Source organism: Strix uralensis, chromosome 3, assembly GCF_047716275.1.
Source record: "Strix uralensis isolate ZFMK-TIS-50842 chromosome 3, bStrUra1, whole genome shotgun sequence".
NCBI classification, from domain to species: Eukaryota; Metazoa; Chordata; class Aves; order Strigiformes; family Strigidae; genus Strix; species Strix uralensis.
In genome coordinates, this window is record NC_133974.1 from 168673 (window position 1) to 191229 (window position 22557).

At 47.5% G+C, this 22557-nt stretch overlaps 1 protein-coding gene across 2 annotated transcripts in view; it reads right to left on the reverse strand.

Moving 5' to 3' along the window:
* NRBP1 (nuclear receptor binding protein 1) overlaps positions 1-22557 on the reverse strand; it is a 47253-nt gene that overhangs the window by 16649 nt on the left and 8047 nt on the right. The window contains exons 3-8 of one of the 2 annotated variants that reach the window (XM_074861124.1): positions 15588-15710; positions 15111-15212; positions 14928-15017; positions 14388-14428; positions 12973-13067; positions 8943-8966 (exon numbers count right to left, since the gene is read on the reverse strand). In XM_074861124.1, coding sequence (XP_074717225.1) covers positions 8943-8966; positions 12973-13067; positions 14388-14428; positions 14928-15017; positions 15111-15212; positions 15588-15710 — 475 coding nt within the window. The remainder of the gene's footprint in view (positions 1-8942; positions 8967-12972; positions 13068-14387; positions 14429-14927; positions 15018-15110; positions 15213-15587; positions 15711-22557) is intronic. The other variant, XM_074861126.1, reaches the window with a different exon arrangement.

Genomic DNA, 22557 nt, shown 5'->3' on the forward strand with positions numbered 1-22557 from the left:
TACTAATAGGTATTATACTAAGTTATAGCAAACCACCTATTTTGATGTAAAAGGTGGGAATACTGAAGCCTGAGCAACAGGCCTTGAACTGAAACTGCTAACTCTGTATGTAGTCATTAGTGAAATATGCATAGAAGATGTAGTTTAAACAGCATAAAACATGTCTATCCTGAATGTATCCTTATATTTCTTTATGTGTGAGCAAGATAACAAGGCCACGGAAACAGTTGTCTGGCCTTGTGACCTTGCTCATAAATTAACTAGATAAGCAGGGAAACTCCCTTAGCTTCTCCCTTAAGCCCTGGCCAGGCTCTGGGGGGAACCTAACGTGAGATGAAAACCAGACATTTCCGCTTAAAACAAAGGTGTCAGCTATTCTGGCTTACTGATTTTTAGGTATATAAGGCTGGGCCCGCTCACAGCGACTTTGGAAGCCTCACCTATGGGTGGACGCACCGCGTAGGATTTCCCACTTGCAGGGAAAGGTTCTCCAAATCCTCGCTGTAACCGGGGCTCCCCAGCGACTGCGGATCTGGATGATGGTAAAGTATGCAAGTGGTGATGTATCTTTCTTAATCACTATTCTCTCTCTCAGGTAGTAATGATTTGACGCATTACCCTGTATTTTCCTGTTTGTTTAAGTGCACTGTTCTGTCTTTTCTTACTGTATGTTTTCTGTATTATTCTGTTATATTATTTAGTTATTTCTAGTAAAATACGCCTGCTCTTTTCACTCTGGTGTCTGAGTTTAATTGATATCCCTGATCAGCAAAACAGAGAAGATCAGGTTCAAGACCAACTAAGGAACCTGAAGGTGCACAGGTCCACAGGACCTGATGAGATGCATCTGTGGGTCCTGAGGGAACTGGGGGATGAAGTGGCTCAGCCACTATCCATCATACCTGAGAAGTTGTGGCAGCCTGGCGAGGTTCCCACTGACTGGAAAAGGGGAAACATAACCCCCATTTTTAAAAAGGGAAAAGAGGAAGACTCAGGGAATTACAGACCAGTCAGTCTCACCCTTGTACCCAGTAAGTTCACAGAGATCCTCCTGGAAACTCTGCTGGGGCACATGGGAAATAAGGAGATGATTGGCAACAGTCAACACAGCTTCACTGAGGGCAAATCCTGCTGACAAATCTGGTGGCCTTCTACGATGGGGTTACAGCGCTGGTGGATAAGGGAAGAGCAACTGATGTCATTGACCTGGACTTGTGCAAAGCATCTGACACTGTCCTGCATGTGGACATCCTTGTCTCCAAATTGGAGAGACACTGATTGGACAGATGGACCACTCAGTGGATCAGGAATTGGCTGGATGGTCACACTCAAAGAGTTGCAGTCAGTGGCTCGATGGCCAAGTGGAGAGCGGTGACGAGTGGCATCTTCGGGGTTGGTGAAGATGCTCGGGGGGGCTGGAGCACCCCCCTGTGAGGACAGGCTGAGGGAGTTGGGGGGTTCAGCTGGAGAAAAGAAGGCTCTGGGGAGACCTTAGAGCAGCCTCCCGGGACTGAAAGGGGCTACAGGAAAGGGGGGAGGGACTCTTGATCGGGGGTGTAGGGATAGGACGAGGAGAAATGGTTTTAAACTGAAAGAGGGGAGATTTAGATGAGATCTAAGGCAGAAATTCTTCCCAGTGAGGGGGGTGAGGCCCTGGCACAGGTTGCCCAGAGAAGCTGTGGCTGCCCCCTCCCTGGCAGGGTTCAAGGCCAGGTTGGACGGGGCTTTGGGCAACCTGGGCTAGTGGAAAGTGTCCCTGCCCAGGGCAGGAGGGTGGCACTGGATGGGCTGTAAGGTCCCTTCCCACCCAAGCTGTTCCGTGATTCTATTGCATGCACAACAGCCTCTGACTACTGGGAACTAATTAGACAATCTGGGGATATAAAATAAGACTTATTTTATCAGTCTACCATTCGTTTTGCTTTTCTTATCAGTACAACGGATTGTAAGAGTGAACAGGCACCCCAAAGCCATCTACAGCTACACAGTTCTGTACAGTCAGAGTATTGGCCAAGTATAAAGTCATCTTACAAATGATGTTTTGGTTACTTTCATTTTTGTTAAATACTGTTGCTACCACGTGTTGGATGGCAAAGGCCAACTCCCCACCCAGCCATTCTGTCCTTTGCTGCTGGGCCCTGGTTAGGAACTGGGAAGAGGCTCTAATCAATCACCAACAGGCATTACCAACAGAAACCTTAGTGGGGACACAACACAGACAACTCTGTACAACGGAATCCCAGCCCAACCTCTGCAATGGCAGTCAGCGCCTCATTAAGGACTTGTTAATAACCCTCTCTGCATCCAGGTCCTCTGGAAGCTTTGCAGCCGCACCAGCGTTTCTGGGAAGAGCTGGGCTTGTGCTGTCTGTGGGAACTTGCAACTCAGACTCACAAAAAGGCTGTTCTGAATTTGCTGTTGTAGGTCACCCAGGAACCTGCCTCCTCTGATATTCTAGTCCTTGTGCCCCTGAGCTTGCAGAGCCCCACTGGAATTCCTCCGCATGTTTTCCTGTCACTGCTGCAGGGACTGGCTTCGCAGCTGGGTTTAAGCAGCCACGCTTGGAGAGCCCCTTTCCTGTTCTAGCAGTTTATATCACGGCTCACGTGCGACTCGGCTGGAAGTGACATGCGTAACCTTAGAGCAAGGCCACGGAGCGGATGACCCATTATTGCAAAGCTGAAGCGATGAGACAGTGGAGCAACGGCGTAAGACTACCAGAGCCTTCGCTGTACGCCTTCGCGCGAGACAGGGACAGCCTTGCCAGACACGTGTCTGCTCCACTCTGCCCCAACAGCAACAACCTGCCATTGAAACACTCGCTGTAAGCACGTTAAACAAGGCAGACAGCAATGCTGTTACACCTCGTGACAGTATTTCGGAAACTGGGGCAAGAAACTTTGGTTTTGGTCTGGTCTGGTCATTATCATATGTCCATTGCCTTGGTGTGGAAGCCACTGCACACAGACAGAGGCTTGAGAGGAGCTTCGCCTCAGCGCACATTTTAAAAGTGTTAATTGTACAAGATAATATACGCTTGAAGGTACCTCTGACACAAGCGCTTCTGACTGATTCGCACACGGTTGCTACCTGCCATCCACTACTCTATCTAGTGATGACTCTCAATTCTGTGAATGATCAGATGCATGAAGGCTAAGGACAGTTATGCTGAGCAAGACAAACCACCAAGGTCAAAAAGGAAAGCCAGATCACCATCATTAACAACGACCATGCCTTTCTCAGCCACAAAGAAGTCAACAGCACGGGGCAGACGACAAGACATGGCACCACCTGACTGATGAGTCTGGTAGGGAATTAGCAAAGCAAAGATGAATTTTAGAAGAGGGTTCAGCCAAATATGGTGTCCATGTAGGGCAGATGATAGGAAGAGACGTGAAGTACAGTAGAAGGTAGGACAAGCAACTTGCCTTTGGCAAGCTGAACACGATCTGACAATAAAAGCTTAAAGACAAATAATCAGCGTTACTGCAGGAACACACAGAGCTCGCTAGACTTCTCCAGCCCTCAAGGACGTGCTAGAGCAGTGAGCTCGGAGCACCCGTCGGTCACCAGGAGCACAGCCCAGAACGCGCTCAGTACTTTTCCTTCCCAGCTGTCACCAGTGGCAGGTTTCAGCAGAGATGCCCAATCACACAGTAACTTGCCCTTTCAAACACTACATGCTGCAGAGGACATTTTCCTCTCGTCCTACGTCCAGTTCACATCCACCTTTGCTCTGCATTCGACACCTCCTCCTCGCAAGCAGGAAGGACGGTCTGCCCCAGAGTCCTCCCCTTCCCCTGAGGTAGCCACTGAACCACTGGGTCTCTTGCAGACACCAAAGTGTTCTCCAAAGCAAGAGCACGTTACTCTGCTCCTCTCCAGAAGCGCTCGAGCACACTGTACTCCAGATTTCAGCTAGCTGAGAACACGGAGGAAAACAAGACGACAGCAGGAAGGATCAACAATCAACCTTTAAGACTAGTCCCAGGCTCGCTGTGCAACCCAGCAGCAGGCGACGATTAACCACCCTGCACATGTGGCACTGTACCAGCACCACAGGGACCCAAAAATAGTCAACTGAATGCCAGACCATCTGTTTGCAACTACAAAGGGATGGCCACAGGGCCAGGATAGGTACAAGGCCACATTATTATCCTCTGCGCTCATATGCTCACTACTGCAAAACGGTACAAGACTGCACAAAACGAAGCCATTTCACAGTTCACTGCACTTGCACGCAAAGATGACAAATGCATTTTTATTAGGGAGGGCAAAGTCTAAAAAATAAGCAACTAGGAAGCTACTGGAAACAAGAAGAAGCATGCAGCCATTAAACACCAAGTCGAACAGGAAAAGCAGTGGCAGACACGGCTGCGTGCAGGCTCTTAAGCAGGGATTTAGGAGCTTTTAGCTCTTTATCTGAAAGAGTTCACGATACAAACAGCTTGATTCCAAACAAAGTGTGCAGAGGGATTTGAAATCTGCACACAAAACCAAGTTTCAAGGTCTAGACCAGAGGAATGAAGGTCCTGCGGGCCGGGCAAACCCCTGCTTGGGTTGGATCATCTGACTGCAATACAGCATTTATAGCAAAAAGATGAAGGGGCAGCAGGACTGCTATTCCTGCTCAGTTCTTTCACGACTGAAATGGTAGGGCACTAATTAACTGCAGTAGCCTCACATCACAGTGCAAGAATTACACGCAATCAGAAAAACAAGACAAGACACTCACTGAAATGCTATGGACCGTGCTACTCCGGGGAAATCTTTTACTTCCAGATGTACACTGAAAAACAAAGTCCTCAGAAACATGACTCTGAAAATTATTTTAGGTTCTGAGCAGCTCTGCTTAACAGAAGTTTGGTTATTACTGCTTAACAGTATAAATGCATATTCGACTAAAGTGCAATTAGGATCCACAAGTTTGAGTACTTCAAGTTTAACTTCCCTGAATTTCAGACCTCACCTCTCTCGTGGCCATTGTTTCACAACATGCCGAAGCGGAGCTGCGCAAATGACCATGAAAGGCAAACGGAAAAGCTCACCCCCTGAAAGCAGAAGCCAGAGTGAAAACACTGCTCAGCCCGCGTGTCTCAAGGCCTAAATCACAAAATAGTCCAGGCTGGAAGGGACCTGGTGCAACACAGCTCAACGCCGCTGCTCTGGCGGAGTCAGCTGGAACAGGCTGCCCAGGACCACGGGTGGGTTTGAGTAGCTCCAGGGAGAAAGACTCCACAACCTCTCTGGACAATCTGTTTCAGCGTTTGACTACCCTCACAGTAAAAAAAAGGGTATTCTTGTGTCAGATGGAACTGGCTGTATTCCAATATGTGCCCATCGCCTCTCGTCCTGTCAATGGGCACTCAGAGAAGAGCCTGGCTGCCCCCTCTTCCTTCTCTCCCATCAGGTATTTACAGGTGCTGAAACGATCGCCCTGAGCCTTCTCCTCTCCAGGCCAAACATTCCCAGCCCCCTCAGCCCCTCCTCACACCGACAGATGCTCCAGTCCCTTAACTGTCTTCGTGGCCCCGTGCAGGCCTCACCCCAGGAAGTCCGTGTCCTTCTCCCATGCGCGGCTCAGATCCAACCCGGCGCTCGGAGGTACCAGCAGTGCCGGAGAGAGCGGGGTCGCCTCCCCGCCCTGCCAGCACCGCCCGTCCCAGCACAGCCCCTGGCCCCCCCTGCCGGGGCATGCTGCCGGCCCCGGCACCCCAAGGTCCTGTGCTGCAGAGCTGGTTTCAGGTTAGCCCTGAGCATGTATGGGTACACGGGGACCTAAACACTGGCTAAGTTTGTATTCCAGTGACCTTTCCAGAACTGGCATAAAGGAGCCTTCTAAAACGCTCGTGTTCCACATGCCTTCAACCAAAGGACCCCAAAAGGAGTGGACAAACGCGACTGCCATATTGACACCAAAACAGGTAAACAAAGACCTGGACAGCTGCAAGACGTGTCCCAACACATCCTGGAAATCCACATAAAGGCAGAGAGAAAACACAGTCCAGCAAAGCTGAAGCAGCACACGCCTTCAATGCAACACAAAAAGTAAATCTGACCACAGAAAAGGCAAATTATCATAACTTGGAGCACTAAACTGGGAAATTTAAACCTTTTTAGAAGATCTGATTTAACTGAAAATGACAGCCAGTCTAGAAGATAGTTGTTTCTGTTGTATTTCATGAATGAGATGACTCACAGCAGCACAAAGAAGGTACACTGAGCAAGGAAGGCAAAGCACATGAAGCAAGAGCCAGCTTTTAAACCTTCTGCAAAATAAAAATGAGAGTTTATTACCATCACGGCATAGTAGGAGGTAGATCTGCTAAGTATGCATTCCACTTGGTGACCTTGCAACAAGGCTAAAGGCACCAACTCGTACCACTAAATCTGACTTAAAAAAAGCACCCCGACACCCTCCCCCCAAACGCACACATTAAATCATCACACACACACTCCCCCCACCCCCAGTCAGGTGTCAGCCGCAATTTCACAAACTAACCACAGCGATTAGGAGCCCACTGATTGTCACTTACCTATGACTGCTCCTCCTGCCTCCAGGTTTGTGCTTACACACAAAATCAAGGCAGGCCTCTGGTGACCATTTTTGCCACTCTAGTGAACAGCAGCTAGACCATGAGATGCCTGTCAGTCTATTGCAATTAGAAATTAACCTCATGCTATTCCACCCAGCTTGTTCAACAGTTTCTCAAGAACAATCCAAATGTGAAGAATCTTCACTTTATGACAGGCTTTTACACCCCTGGGAGCCTCAAAGACAACACAGACCAGGGTGAGACAACGCCTTTAAAAAAAAGGAGTAACCTGCATAGCACTTCGGACTTTCTGAAGCATTCTGGGCAAAATAAGTTCCACTCAGAACTATCCATCTGCCAGATCTCACTCCTAACAGCACCCGTAGTCAGAAACAAACCTCCTCCTCTGCTTGTGAAAGTCTGCCTTAGTTTTGCCAAGTTTCTAAGCAACTGAAAATGTTTGGCTTGGTAGAGGACAGGCTCCACTCTTCACACAAAACTGTATGGCTAGAAGCTAAACTACAGAAATTCATGTTAAGCTTCCTAAATGAATGCCAACATGGGTAAAAAAGTTTCCCGGTTTTACAATACATTTTTCTATGTCTGCTAATTTCAACTACCCATTAGTTTTTCTCTAAACCACACTTGCCTTAGTTAGAAGAAAAAAAAAAAAGGCAGATCCAAGACATCCTAGTAACCCCTATTTTATTTCCACATCACCTACTAAGTGTCTCAGGTGTCTGTTAAGGATGTGAAAAACAGCGTAACAAGTCTTTAAATGTCAGGTAACAAAATCCAAGAGAGTGAATTAATGACTAAAACAAGACTAGTTATGAAAGCATGTCACTCACAACCTTTTTAGCTCAATGCTCAAGTGAAACAGGAGCTTTATACCCTATATTTAGTGCTTTCAAGCCCAAATCACTGTTCTAGATCTCTAAGGATTGAAGAGTTTCCAGCTCTCACATGACCAGTACTTAGTGATACAACAGTACAGTTAAAACAAGTTCTCCAGAAACCAGCCAAGCAAGCTTAGTATTTCAAGACCATATGATGCTGTTCCAGCATGAGTGAGACACCACAGCGTCTTCTTCAGGCTGGAGACCACCGGCTGAGGCTCCTCTTGCCTTGCTAGAACCCTCGTTCTAGCCCTTTGTTCTGCTCACAGAGTGACTTAATTTCTGAGAAACGGCTTGCTAGTTTTAAGCCTTGCTGTCACCAGTGTGGCTGAGCCCAGGCCGGCGCCCAGGCCCAGCAGCGCTCCCGCAGCAGTCTGTGTGCCTCTCCCACCCCACAGGGCTGCCGCAGCCCCGCTCGCCCGGCTGGCAGCACGCTGCTAAACCAGCCACCGCCCCGGAAACCTGCCCTCCTAGTGCTGCGAGCCCCGGCCACATCAGCTTCCCCCTCAGCTGCGTAAGAGCCCAGGTTTAGCTTTTTGAAAGAGCCTCTAGCCCGCTGGCGATGCAGAGCAGCCACATCCTCCTCCCGCACACGCTGAAAAGGCAGCACAGAGCCCCTCTGGACAGGCCCTTTCTCTCCCACCACTTCCAGCTGGCAGCTGGTAGGTTCCCAACACAGTAGAAACAAACTCTAAGCATCAAGAACAACCCTGATAGCAAAAAATAAATCATTATTTTGAACATAAATGCAGCGTTCTATTTAACAGGGTTACAAATTGCAGCACTCAAACCCTTCTCTAGCCCCCACCAGCCCAGCTCCCTCCTCAGACACAAGCCTCCCCAAAACCAGCGCTTTCTCTGGGGAAACACAAAGAGTAAACCTTACGTCACAATCAGGGACGCATTTGGGTGGGATGGCTCTCTGGCCATCAGGAGCCAGACACATTCATCTTAAAAACAAAACATCTAAGGAGTTAAAACCACAAGCAAGCAATTGGATAGCCAAGCACAAAGCAAAGGCTAGTCCAGGTTTGGTGCCCAGCCAAGTCTAGCAGAGCAGCAGCAGGAAAGAGCCTAATGGATGTGGAAAGTTCAGCTGGGAAGAGCTCAGAACAAGGCACCCGCTTGGCTTGACATGCAGGAGCCGGCATGCACGAGGGGCCAGGGACTAGCACAGAGCAGGAGAGGAGCAGAACTACCAACCAGGAGACTTCACAAAGGGCAGCGCTCCCTCTCTGTAAGGCTTTGGCCGAAAGGACAGTTTGCATCCCAGCACAGAACACAGGTCGCAAAGTAGGATGCGCCTAAGCCGAACAGTTTTACGTACCAGCCTTATAGCAAGGGAACACTACAGAAATGAGTTAGTGTGTATGGCTGTGTGTGCTACAAGTATAGAGACACACACACGTATATATATATAAATATATATATACACACACACAAATAAAATAATGTACATTACATAGATAGTGGTAGTCACATCACAGGAGCGGAGAAGTTTGCTCACCATTAGCAAATATCCTATGAAAGACTGTTGGCAACAGAGCAGCCCGTAAGCGGGAAGTAAAACAAGATAGAAGTCAATGAGTTGATGAAACAGCAAGCACTCAACATCGATAGAGACAGCTAGGGCAGGATCGTGGCAAAACACGGACAAGACTGAGAGCCTAGCCCTGCCTCCAGCTGCCTTTTTAAATAAATTTACATAAGGAACGTGAATGTTTCTAACTGAGAACCAGACTGGGCAAGGGAGACAAGACACCTCTGACCATGCAGATGATGGCCGACTCTGAGGCTGAGCAGCTGGAAACTCCCTGCGAGTGCTCTACAGGCCCCTTGCACCCCCATCGGCAGACCACAACCTTTCTCTGCACCCCAGCAGCTTCTCCTGGGCATGGGTCTTGGCAGCAGAACCCAGACTTACATACCTGGCCACAATTTCATAGCAGAGTTAATACCCAGTGAGACTCAGTCTCCTGGCACCTTGGCCTGGAACTGGAAAGAGACTCTGGACAGACTGCAATTAAATATATAACGAATCCTAGGGGTCAGGTGTGCTGAAGACAGGAGAGCATATGCATCGGCCAAGCGCCTGAGGCACTGTTGGGAAACACACCAGCAGAGCACTAAGCCTCCCCTCGTGCTCTGCGCAAGCGCACATGCCAACACACTGCCACGTCTCAGGGCACCAGAACACATCACAGGACACTCCAGCCTGGGACCTCTGCTCTGCTGGGGCACCCCAAGAGCTGCCCAAAAGGATTTTTTAATTCAAACCCATCACCCCCTTCCACCTGTGACTGGTTGTTACGCTCCCAATGAGAATGACAAGGACACCTCCCGACAGGGCTCCACAGGAGCAAGGCAGCAGCACTGAACACCCTGCCTGAACACGCTGCCCTCCCTGGCACTGGAGCGCCTCCCACCGCCGCAGTCAAACACCCTGCAGCCCCCGCCCTCCGCAGGTCCGCCTCTTGGACAGATGCAACATGGTGTTGCCTGTGAATCCTGTGGAAGAGTACGCAGGAAACCACCTGGACCTCTCACAAGGAACGTTTCCATCTGACCGCAGCTCCAGAAAGCAGCTGCAACATTCCAGTCTCTGGGAACACCCATGGCCAGTTTAAGAACTGCAGGTGTCTTTCCTATTCTCACCAGAAGTTCTTCAAAGCTCCCCACTCCTTTGACACTTTTCCCCCTTAAATCTATCAACCCTGTACTTTATGGCGCTGAAAAAAAAAAAGTTAGCACATTATTGATTGCTTTTGCTTTTAAGCAGTATGAGAAATCCTCCCTCTTTCCCACCTCCTTTTTCTTCCACAGATGGCCCCCAGCATATAAAGATTTCATCCCTCTTTCCAAAACTCAATACAATAGTAACAGCAACACCTTTCTACTGAACTAATCTCTTTTCTTCCTGCAGCGCGCAGGTGGCTCTAGAGAAAAGGACTGATCCAGAATTACACACAGAACAAGAAAAGCAGTGGTCTGTCCCGCCAGTGCACGTGCCTCTGCAGCCTGCAGCAGCAGCACGGAGTGCCAGGGGAAAGGGCTGCACCCCACCTACCCGGCTGTGACCGGGACAAGCACCAGCCACCTCCGATGCGACACAAGTCACAGGCACTACTCTTCTAGTACTTCCTCACCCGGCAGACGGGAGGATGTTCTGCAAAACACCCTAGCAGCTTCCTTTCCCCAGATTTTTGCCCCACATTCAGCAAGTATTCTCTTTTGCTTAAACAGAGGGAAGAGGAGCTTTCGGGAGCGTAGTCCAGAATGGTGCTGGGGGCAGACAGAATCAAAGAGCAGTTCGTATGCACTGACTCATCGCTCCCCTTAGATCCATGAGAATTACTGCCCCGCTGCTTTCAAGTAAAGACAGGAAAGTTTTTGGATACCAGCCAGTTGTAAGAAATAACTGCATGAGCAACAAACACGGGTCTAACATCATCAGAGACCCCAAAGCGCCTGTGGCTCTGGGGCCCGCAGGTGACAGCGGCCCGTCTGGCTGCTGAGCAGCAGTGCCAGAGGATCTCCAGCTGAATGCAGCTGGCCGTTCTGATGACGTTGTTCTGACTTTCCCAGTGAGTGGGCACTGCAGGAATAAGAACACATTCTGCAACACTGGCAACTAACTCCAGCCTGCACTGCAGCCACAGCTTTCACTTCTGGAGGATTCCTCTTCTGATCACAAGCCCACTTGCGCTCACTTCCTTTTTTATTTAAGGAAGGACCAGAATCTCCCGGATAAATCACTTCACTTCTGAGCACGAGGTGAGCCAGGCAGCCTACAACTGCAGAGCAGAAGAAAGTTTGCTCGGTAACAAGTGCAGTTAAGCAGTGCTCCTGCACGGCCACGCTCCCAGCACGCGTCCTCCTCTTGCTGAGGGTCGAGCCGTTAGAGCACAGACACCCGTTCCTCTCAGAGTGCCCCAGTCCAACTGTCCCCTCCCTCCCACCGCACCAACAGACCCAAAGCTCTCTGGAGCTGGAGGGAGCTGGCCAAGCTGTAACCCTGCTGAGGCAACTGTTTGTGACCCACAAGCAAAGAGCCAACTTTCTTCCAGACAGCCCCTGAACGGCACCGCTGGGAGCCTGAATGCCCTCGAGTGTCTCGTTTGCTGATCTGCAGAACCTCCCTCTGGTAAAACACCCCAGCTCTAGACACCAACTTCAAGTGGGTTTTTTTTTGGGTTTTGTTGTTTGGTTTTTTTTTTTTTTTTTACAAAGTGATGGCTACCAATCAGAAAGACTGCAGCTGTATAACACTTTTAAACTAAACCAGAAAGAGAAGGATGCACTCGAGTCTACAACAGACTTCCCATGAGCAGCCTGAATCAAATGCCCAGGAGCTGCTTGTTTGCCAGCAGAGGGGTATCAGATGTACACAACTCTTGGAAATTTTGCCCACCTGGACAAAGTCAGGGAAAGAGAATAAAGCAAACCCCATGATATCATCAGCTTGTATGAAGAGCAAGTCACCAGGTTTACACGCAGATAGAGAACCGAGTGCTCCTTCTGCCATGATCCAGCATCCCTGGGTACGAGCGTGTGTCAGAGAGGTTTATTACCTCTGAGGAACAAAGACCCCGATTCTGGAACAAAGAGGCAACACAGGAGTTCCGCGATGGAAAGAGAAGCCCCAGAGGTCTGCGGTTTAAGGAAAGAGGCTATTTTTAGATGACAGGTGAAGCAGAGCATTCTTTCCTGTACACTGTCGACATCAAACCAAGAACTCATAGACAAAAGTCTCCAGGAAAAGCAAGTGCACGCTCCTCAGGTTTGAGAATACTTGCAGAAGTTGGACAGCAGAGAGCAACCTGTCACTGGACCGGTTATGTCAAGGTACAACATAACGCATGCTGACTGCAGTCAGATTCCGAGACACAGAGGTATAGCAAAGGTGAAAAAAAGTCTGCAAGAATGCACTGCACTGCCAGAAAAATCACTTCTTTCTTATGAAATAGAACATTTCAGCATAGGGTGGCTGCCTGAACAGGGCACATCTTTGCCAAACTGGCCCAAGGCAAACTGAAGTCCAGACCAAAGCGAGTGATGCTGGATGAGGCCGCCAAGACAGCAGCTTGCTGCAGCCAGAGTCTGAGCTTGATTATAAATGTTGGTTGCTACAAGCAGCACTCACGAGGCCTCAGTGGACACAGCTCTCAGCTTCACAACATGGGGAAGAGAACTCTGTGTGCCTTAACATGAAAAAGACTGCGGAGCAGATGAATCCAAGGATAACGTGCATACAAAACTTGGAAGTTTCAGCACCGTTTCTTGGGTCAGCCCCTTCAGATCAAAAACTGAGGAAGGGGCCAACAAGGGAAACTGTATCCAGACCCAGTCCTTCTGCGCCTGAAGGTGGTCCAGCCAGGAGTGAATTCTACTACCAACCTCTGGTACAACTGATGTGGAGGTGGAGGAAGGAGTGTACATACATGCCTATCGTGCCAGATAACCCTGAAATGATGAGATGTCTTTTTTTGTTTGAGCCATTTCTCTCCTAGGCAAGGGTCACCTCCAACAAACCTTACCTGACCCAATTTTGATCAGTCCGTTGTGCTGAATGAAGATGGTGTCGCAGGTCAGGTTACCGTGGATGATTGGGGGATCACAGGAGTGGAGGTAGCTAGAGATTCAGAGCAGAGCACTGGTCAGGAGACTGCTGAGGCGTAGGCCAGGAATCCCTCCCCTCACCCCTGCCCTGTCTGAGGCAACACCAGAAGAGATCAGGAGGGCAAAGGGCAAATGCCAGGGATTTACAGTAGCAGAGGGGTACAATTAAGTGACTGTACACCAGCCTCTAGGTGAGGAGACAATCATGAAAATTAAGCAACTGTTTCTAATAAACAATCTCCAGATGTGGGGGGAAAAAAGAAAGCTTTCTCTGGTCAGTTCCGAAGAAACCCAGGGGTAAAGAAACTATTTCATCCACCCCAATACTGCTAGGTGGGTGCTAAAAGGTCTCCAATTTTATACCGAAAATATCCCAGCCTTATCCTGGCCCTACTCGCAGGCCACCCAGAAGGCCCTCAGTGCTGTACAAACGTGACTGGTCACGTTTTCCAGCAGGCACAAATAAAGCTTTTCAGCGCTGGGGTCCCAGGTACGTTTGAGGTTACCTGGTTTTGTGCCTCCATCTGCTCGGTTTTCTGCCTGCAGCCAGCACACGTAAGGGCTGTCAGCTCCCCAAAGCCTGCCAGAACCCCAACCATTCACCAACAGCTGTCTTTAGCCACATGGCAACAGAATTTTCTCTATGGAGTGGGAGTCGTGCTCTGACAGCTGGGTTATTGTTTTCCCAAGGCTGCTATTAGCTACACACCAACCCTGGCTCAGGTAGAGAAGAGCCTTTAAAATCAAATAACCCCCCCACATTTTATTCAGCTGGGTTGCACTAAAATGGCTGCAGAAGATCTGCATCATCAAGAAATTTATAGACCCACATACCCTTCTAACAATATCACATCACAGTAACTATGAATCTACTGCATGGCTACAGGGCTGCAGCCTGCCACGACAAAGAACATTTTCTGACTCCTCTCACGAGGAATTTGATTTCTTTGAGACTTCTTTGCAACCTTGGCCACTGTTAGATCCAGGTTACAAAGCTGGATACTCTGGAGAGCTCCCGGATGCTCAGCTCCCACACTCACTATCGTATCAGTCACAGCTGTTGGGATCTAAAACCTACATTGCACCCATTTCTCTACTTTAGAGGCTTCAATATTCTCTAACTGAAGACTCTGGGATTGTTACGGAAGTGCAGTTGACACTCTGCAGACTGTGACTGGGATAAGAATCAGGCTGGGTGACTGCAAGTGCTCTCCAGGCTCCACTCCATGAAGCTTGCCAACATTTGGCAGCACGTATGTTTACAGCTTTTAATATTCTAGCGCAAAGGAGGCTACGCTTATACAGCTAGACCGCGAGACCAGTACCTACATACCTGAGAGCAGAGAGGATCTGGGTACACCATCGCTTCCAGGCCTGCAGACACAGGAGCAATAAGGATAAAAATCACTCAGGGAAGAGGAACAAATCCCTAGTTCTGTGATTCACAGCCCGTTCATACGGAGGGATATACGTTCCACTCTATGGCACCTTAGCTTTTACCCAGCATGGGCGCGTAGGAAGTCAGAGCTTAGAGGATCAGTGCTCTCGTGCTCAGTTTGGTTTCTACATATCCATAGCTCCCCTCCTAACTCCTCTCACACAGACACCTTCCCTCTTTCCTGTATGCACACATGGACAGGGACGTGCCTGTCACACACACGTGTGAAGCTGCCGAACTGCTGGAAACAAGGCAAACAGCACAGAACAGCTGCCCAGGAGAACCTGCAGCCAAAGCAGCTTATGGTAATAAAGAGGAATCGCAGCCACATGTCATCACCAGGTCGCCTCCTCATCACAACCCTCTGCTGAAAGAGCTTTCCAAAGGCTCATGGCACCAAGTGAATATACAGGCACACACAGGAAAAAGAGTTACCTTTTCATTCATCGTTTTGTGGTTTTTCTTTGTCTTCTTCAGGAACTGTTTCAAGCTCCCTGAAGACATATATTCAGTGATGAAGATCACCTGTGGGGGCAGTGCGAGACATCAACCTCTGCTTCGCTACCTACCTACAGGACATACAGCAAGAAAACCCAACAGACTGCTCGCTTTACTTACCCTGGCCTTATTCTCCTTCACATCAGCCCAGTATTTGTGAAACTTCACAATGTTCAGATGTTCCAGCTGAATCAAGTTGTCAAACACCGCTTTAACTTTTTCCTTAACATCAGAAAGACAAAAACACATTACATTAGAGACCGCATCAGCCCATATCTTGCTTTCTTCTTGGGTCTTGGTTCCCCTCAACAACACAGTACACTGCAGGCTCCTGTGCTAAGGACAAAGAGCATCTGGTTTCACCCCACACTGCACCTTAGCTGAGCATGGTTTGATCACAGAGTTAATCAACACAAGAGCCCATGGAAGTAGCACAACAGTTCTCGGTCACCCTTCTGCACAGGCCATGCTTAAGCTGAATTTGCAATTTGCTACATCTGAGCAGCACAGCACTCCACATCCAGCCAATAATCCACATGAAAGGTCACCAATCTCTATAATCCCACCCACATTTTGCTGGGAAACACATCAACTTACTTCCTGAAGCTTAAAGTTCTTCCGCTCAGAAAACTGAACCTCATTCCAAACAACTTCCACACCTTCCTCTGTATCCATGGCCAGGTAGGCACTGTCAATCCCCGGGACATTGCGCTGATTCACCTGCGGGGGAAGGATGGACACAGAGGTGAGTTCTAAGCCAGCAAGACCAGATCATTACCATGCCTCCTTCAGTTAAGTATTATGAACTTTCCTCATTAACTTTTAATTAAATGAATGTTCCAGGACAGGATTGTGCACATACATTTCAGGAATGGGACACACTCAAACCTGAGTACACTGCCGGCCACGTAAGCAGCGAGTCCTGGGCATATTTGAGGGAAAACTTCTGCACAAAGGCTGTAGTAAAATCTGCCTTTTGGCAACAGTACATTAGATTTTTATGTTTTGTTACACCTGTAGTTCATTTAACCACAAAAAAATCTCCAACCACACAAAAGGGATAAAAAAAGTCTCAAGAACTCAGACAACTTTCTGGAGGAATTCTCTGAAAGCTGAGGAGACACAAAACTCCAGAGAGGAAACTGATCCAAGCAGAGAGAAACAAAGGGAAAGCTGCAAGCTGGGAAGAGACCAAGGAATTGATTACACAACTGAAACTGCTACAATAGTTTCTTTAGTTAATAAATGCAAACGTTAACCCAGCACAAATACACCCACACCTAATATTAAAGGCACAGATGAGCAGTGGGAAAGGCACGACGTCAGGGGAGGAGTGCCGAACCAAGAGCCATGGCTAGGGCTGGGCAAGGGCTTCAGCCTGAAAGACCTGCACAGATACAAGGTGAACACCACTCCCGGCAGCAGAGTTTACCATAACACTGTTTTTCCTCAGATACGTAGCAGCATCCCGAGATGTATATGGGTTCCTTCCCCAACACCCAGAGCAGCCTGCTGTCCTGTAATGCCATTTACAGGCTACTTCTGACACGCAGAGCGTGCGCTCATGGTTAAAGTCCCACTGCACCAGGCAACGTGCAGTGATGAAACTGGATTCCTATCTCAAAGTACTCAGAGGAGACAGAGGGTGGAATTTACCTTTTAAGTGTCAATCATCAACCATTACTATTCACCACTGACTGGCCACGTACCCAGAACCACTTCACCTTCAGCTGATCCAATTCTCCCCTTGAGGTAAAAGCCAATACAGATTTGGTGAGCAAATCCAGACTCATCTTCCACTTGTACTACCTCAAAGTCCTGGCCGTTTCACAGCTTCTCCTACTCACACTGTCTCACCCTGTCTTCCCTCACTAGGGACCCCATCAACGTCTCATTCGCTGGACGCTCCTCACCATACATAAATCCCTTCCCCCTCGGCAGCCACGCTTACACGACCAAATTTATTCCACTTCAGCTACAGTGTTTGTTAATGAGAACCCATGCAAATGTTCTGCCACCCACAACAAACGAGTTAAACACTATAGGAAATAACTACTGATAGCACAATACTAACTAAAAAAAAAAAACAACCACAACTAAGAGAAAGAAACCAGCTTTCAATGGGCAGTGCTTAACTGTGGTAGACTGGGTACAGACCCACAGCATCCAGCTGACCATACTGAAAGGTAAAAAACCTAAGGCTTGTATTTATAAAGAAACTCTGCTGTAGGAGGTGGGCACCAAGAACAACTTCCAGGTCACACTAACAATCAGCTAGACTTGAGCTCCTAAACAACATATAACAACAAGGACTAACACAGCAACGGGACCTGTACAAGAAGAACTGTGAGCAGAGAGGGGAGTCCACTGAGGTGATAAGTTCACTGTTGTACAGTATCAACTTTAAAAGTCTGCATTATAAACACCTGTTCATTGGATCCCAAACTGGGAGGTGCTGTTGACTCTCTCGAGGGCCAAGAGGCCTTGCAGAGAGATGCAGATAGATTGGAGCATCGGGCGTGAGAGGTAACAAGAACAAATGCTGGGTTCTGCCCCGGGGACCCAGGGATAGGACACGGGGAACGGCTCCCAGCTGCGCCAGGGCAGGTCCAGGCCGGGCAGGAGGGAGCATTTCTTTCCCCAGAGGGTGGTCAGACCCTGGGACAGGCTCCTGGGGAGGGGGTCGGTGTTTGAGGGGTGTTTGGACAGTGCCCTTAACACCACGCTTGAGCTTTTGGTGAGCCCTGAAGGGGTTGGGCAGCTGGGCTGGGTGACCCTTGTAGGTCCCTTCCTGCTGAACTGGTCTAGATTCTATTGTACTGCATCTGTAGCTCGACAGCTTCGACTGACAGCCAATCAGTATAGCTGGCATTCTTGTTTATGATCTTCCAAGGGAATCCTAACAGGCCCAATGACATTCAGTGTTCTAAAATGGCAGATGACACACTGGAGTGACAAACGACTACATGAACAGTGATGCAGACACAGTAAGTGATACAGATTGCTCAGTAAACTGAGCAGTAAATTACTGTGATAAAACCAGATGCAATGGGGTGACACGGGTAGGAATAAAGAATATAGGCCATAATTACATAAAGACAGCCTGAGTTACAGAAAACAGCTATGGAAAACAATCACAGGAGACAAGCAGCTTCACGTGAACAGTTCCATTCTCTTCCCACCCCTCACCTCCTGCATAACTGAGGGGTAAAAGGCCTGAGATTTGATTTAAGACTACATTCATCATATTATCATAAGAACTTGATTTTTTATATATATATATATAGACACACACTGATACTGACATCTAAATACCATGTCAGGCTTGTTATGTTTCATCATTAAAGAAAGCTGAAAGAATGAAGATAATTAAGGACAGAACATTTATTCCTTCATGTTTTAGTATAAGTATCATCTTAGGAATGTCAGTAGTATAAGAAGGCCCAGTACGATTGATGAAGCTGAATGCCAAAAGGCTTTAGCTTAAGAAAAGTCTGAACAAGCCCCCAGCCGAGGGAAAGGCAGGTGTGTGTTAGCATTGTAGGGACAAGACAAAAGCCATGACCACCAACACCCAGTGCCCATGCATCCCTCTGTACTCTCTTCCTTCATCATGCTTGCTGCCTATTCCAAGACCTTCTAGTTTTACTGGATTAATTAAGTCCTCGAGTACTGCCAACTACTCAAAATCTGCCCTGATAATACAGCCAGTGGATGTGGATTTGTCGTATCTTCTCCCATTTCCGGGCAAGTTTACCAAACGTAAATCATTTCCATGACTCACAGGCAATATTGCAGGGCACCAGATATGACTCGACACCATCTGACATCAGTGATGGTGGTTCTCAGTTCAAGAGGAGATTCAAATGCTTGGGCAGAAGAATAAAAGGGGAAAAATGCAGACAGACAACTGAAAAGGCGACAGCAACACCTCCTTTGTTCAGGCTGCCAAATCGTTGTCCCACACCCCTCTCCAGGCTCAGCAGAGTACAACCCCAAACCCCTGGGAAAGACTGCCGGATGGCTGCAAGCTTAGCCGCTCAGTTTAGAAGCACTGTGGCAGTTCACACCACTGTAAACAGAAGCAGTTTACAAATATAAATTTCAACTTCTCCACAAACCTGACTGAGCAAGAGGAAATAAAAATGGCCCGTTCAGAACGCTGCCTTGCCCTGCTCTGCCAAGCAGGGAGTGCAGCCAGCCCCCTGCCCTGAAGAGACAACAGAAACGCTGTTCTTGCCCTGAAGAGCGCTTGCCACCCGGGCATCGGTGCAGGGTGAAGATGAGGCAGGGTCTCCCCTCACTTTGCCCTAAATTCCTGCAAGCTCTGTCCAGGGATTTAAGACTGACCGGTTTAACTTGTTTACTTTTCAGTGGTCTTTTATGACCCAGACCAAAGGCAACAAGCTGCCCATGAACTGTGCTGATGAAATGACAGAAGACTGGCCCAGATAAAATACCCTGTGTTCCTAGAGACAATGTATTACTCCAAAGTGTTTCTTTCCCAGGCAGCCCATGTAGACTAGGTAACTTTTAAACTAGGAAGAAAGTTAAATGAACTCAGCTTAGCATGAATTTCTGAATTATGACAGAGGAAACAGTTCCACACCACAAAAAAGTTACAGCACAAATACTACGGTAGCTTTTTGTCCATATAAACAAGAGGTAAGGAAACTCAAGAATAATTTCAAGTGAATTTAATTACCTAAAGGGGAATGAGGAAAAGAGATTTAAATGCTGTTACTCCAAGGCATAACTTAGCTCTAAGGGAAAAAGTTTGGAAGATATATTTCCCTTAGACAGGTTATTCCCATTGTCCAATGCTTATTTTTTACATAGCCCTCAAACATCCAGATATCTCTCACTGACAGAACACAGACTTTTGGAAAGACGCTCTGTAGTGCACATGATCTGTCAATTAAAAAAAAAAAAAAAAAACAAAACACAAAAGAACAGCCTAAGTTACAAGCAACAGTGATGATTTACAATAAAGAAAAGAAAGAATAAAAATTGGAAAAAACCCACAATAATTAGAATATCAGTACAGAATGAAACCGCACATTGAAGAAAAAAAATCAGGAATGGAGCACATTAGGCCAGACACTTACAAAAAGCCATGTATCTGGTTAAGAGTAGCATGAATATGTTAAAAAGTTACCCTGGCCACTTGTTTAGGCCAGAGAAAAAGATCAAAGCTCTGTTCAACCAGCTTGGCAAAAGCTTGAGAACAGAGGTAATATACCTACAGAAGGCAGCAGCTGGACCACAGAGGAACGTTACTTCTCACTGAACTGTGCTGAAACAAAAAGTAGCATATTTACCAACAGAAAGAGGAAACAGAAGCGGCTGTGTCAGATTTTAAACTAATCTGGAGCCTAACAAAAATCAAAGAATGCAAGATGCGCTGTAGGCAAAGGGGGAAAAGAATCCAACAAAACAAAGAAGCAAGCCTACTTCATGTTTTAATTAAACTGTCAGCACTGGACTCTGCAATTACATTCAGAGTAGTAAAATGCTTGAAAGGTGTTAATTCAAAAAGAAGATTAAAATAACTAGTGTAATCTAGCAATCTCAAGGAAAGGAATGGCTGTACAAACCAGTTCATAAAGCAATCGAAAGCTTAAGGACAAGAAAATCTGACCATCACCAATCACCGTTGGTTCTTCCAGACAGCTCCGTGCTGGAACAAGTAGTAAGACACAATACATTAGCAATAAGCTTGTCTGTGTAACCAAACGAACTCATCTTGACCATTTCAATACAGAGCTAAAAGGCTTCCCTGAGCTGGAGCTTGCCCTCACTTGTAATTTCACACGCAACGGCTCTGGAGGTGCCACCTCCAGAAACAAGCCAAAACCAGCTGCACTTTGGAAGTGTCCCTGCGCCCTCCTGGAGACTCCGAGCACAGCTCAGAGCCAGGGTGCTGTCCGGGGAGCCCCATGCCATCCTGTCAGCGAGATCGGCAACTGTTCTGCAGAAAAGCACCGAGTTTTCAGTCACCATCACGCAGCCCAGCAGCCAGTCCAGCCTCTCCAAAAGCATTCTGACAGTTCCGGCTAAACAACATACTGAGGGACAGGCTTCGCTAAAAATTCATGGTAGGTAACCCTCCAGTCAGTAGATTAGCAACTGAAACAACAGAAAAGTCTGACGAGAGTCAAGTAGCTTTGAACAGAAAAAGCACCGCTGTCGACAGCCCACAGGGAGACACGCATCGTTCCGTTCATTTAGCGGGTAACAGAAACAAACACATAAGCTGTCTGCTGGGAGCCCAAAGGGACAAACGCTTGGTTTCATCTGTGCTTCAGAACAAATGAGCACTCCAGCGGAGTCAAAGAGTTCAGTCTTCCTGAGCTGAACTCTGGAAGTAGGAAGAGGCGATGAATTCCCCATCCCCAACTCCCAAAGGGAAACAGAAACAGTACAGCAAAATAAATAAGGGAGTGGGAAGAAAACCCAATATCCTACAAACAAAACCCACTCAGACAGAAGTCCATCAGGAAGGTTTCGGGAACCCACCGGTACCTCTGTATTTACTGCACTGTTAGCACCCCTGCACCGTTATCAAGACCCTCATCAAACCTACGACACCAAGGACGTACCACAGACTGTTCATGTCCCTCAGAAACAAAACTGCCTGGGAGTTCTCAGTACTGAACCCAGGGGTAGTAAGCTCAGATGAGTGCCAGTAATGCAAAACACCATGAAGAGGGGAAAAACCAGACAGGATAAACTCCAAGTTAGCTACTGTCATTCTGCACTAGCCCGTTCTGTTACTTCCATTTGTTAGAGAGATCTTCAAACCACCGCAGATAACTCTGAAAAACATCACTTGGTCAGGAGGTGTTAAAAGTTCAATATTAGGAATTATGAGGAAAGGAACAGAAAATGCCATAAAAACTGCTACAGTGCTGTAAGTAGAAATCTTGAATAGGCTTGTAAAAATCACTCATGGCACACAGAACACAAATAGAAAGTAATTACTTCATATGTCTGATAACACAAGAGCAAGAAAGCCACCAATGAAGTGATCAAACATCATACTTAGAATGATGAGAAAGCACTTGATCCTGACATATAAATATATATACATATATATAAATATTAAACTGTGAAGCTGACTACCACGGGATGTATGTCAGGAGAAAAATGGCTGTAAACTGAGATTAAACCAGCTGAAACGTGTGCATTTTTAACTACTAAATACAATAGCCCACATACACCATCCGGCTCAAATTTCCTCAACTCCCGATATTGCGAGAATGTGCCACAGGAAAACCTCTTAAGTCTTTTTTCCATTCTTCTCCTGTTCACCTTCTTATTTGGTGGTTTAACAGCAGCAGCTCTGACTCTGCCACCTAAACATGAAAAAGATAGAGCAGAATTCCACATATTCATGAGATATTAATTTTCTATCCAGAAAAGGAGCATTGTAATTACTCATTTTCTCTTTATCCTTGCTACTGCTGAAATCACAATTTTAAAAGCTGTATTTTTCCACCTTCTGCACTGTAACAGTTGTTCACGCAACTCGAGGCAGAGCTGCAGAAGTCTTCCTCAATTAACA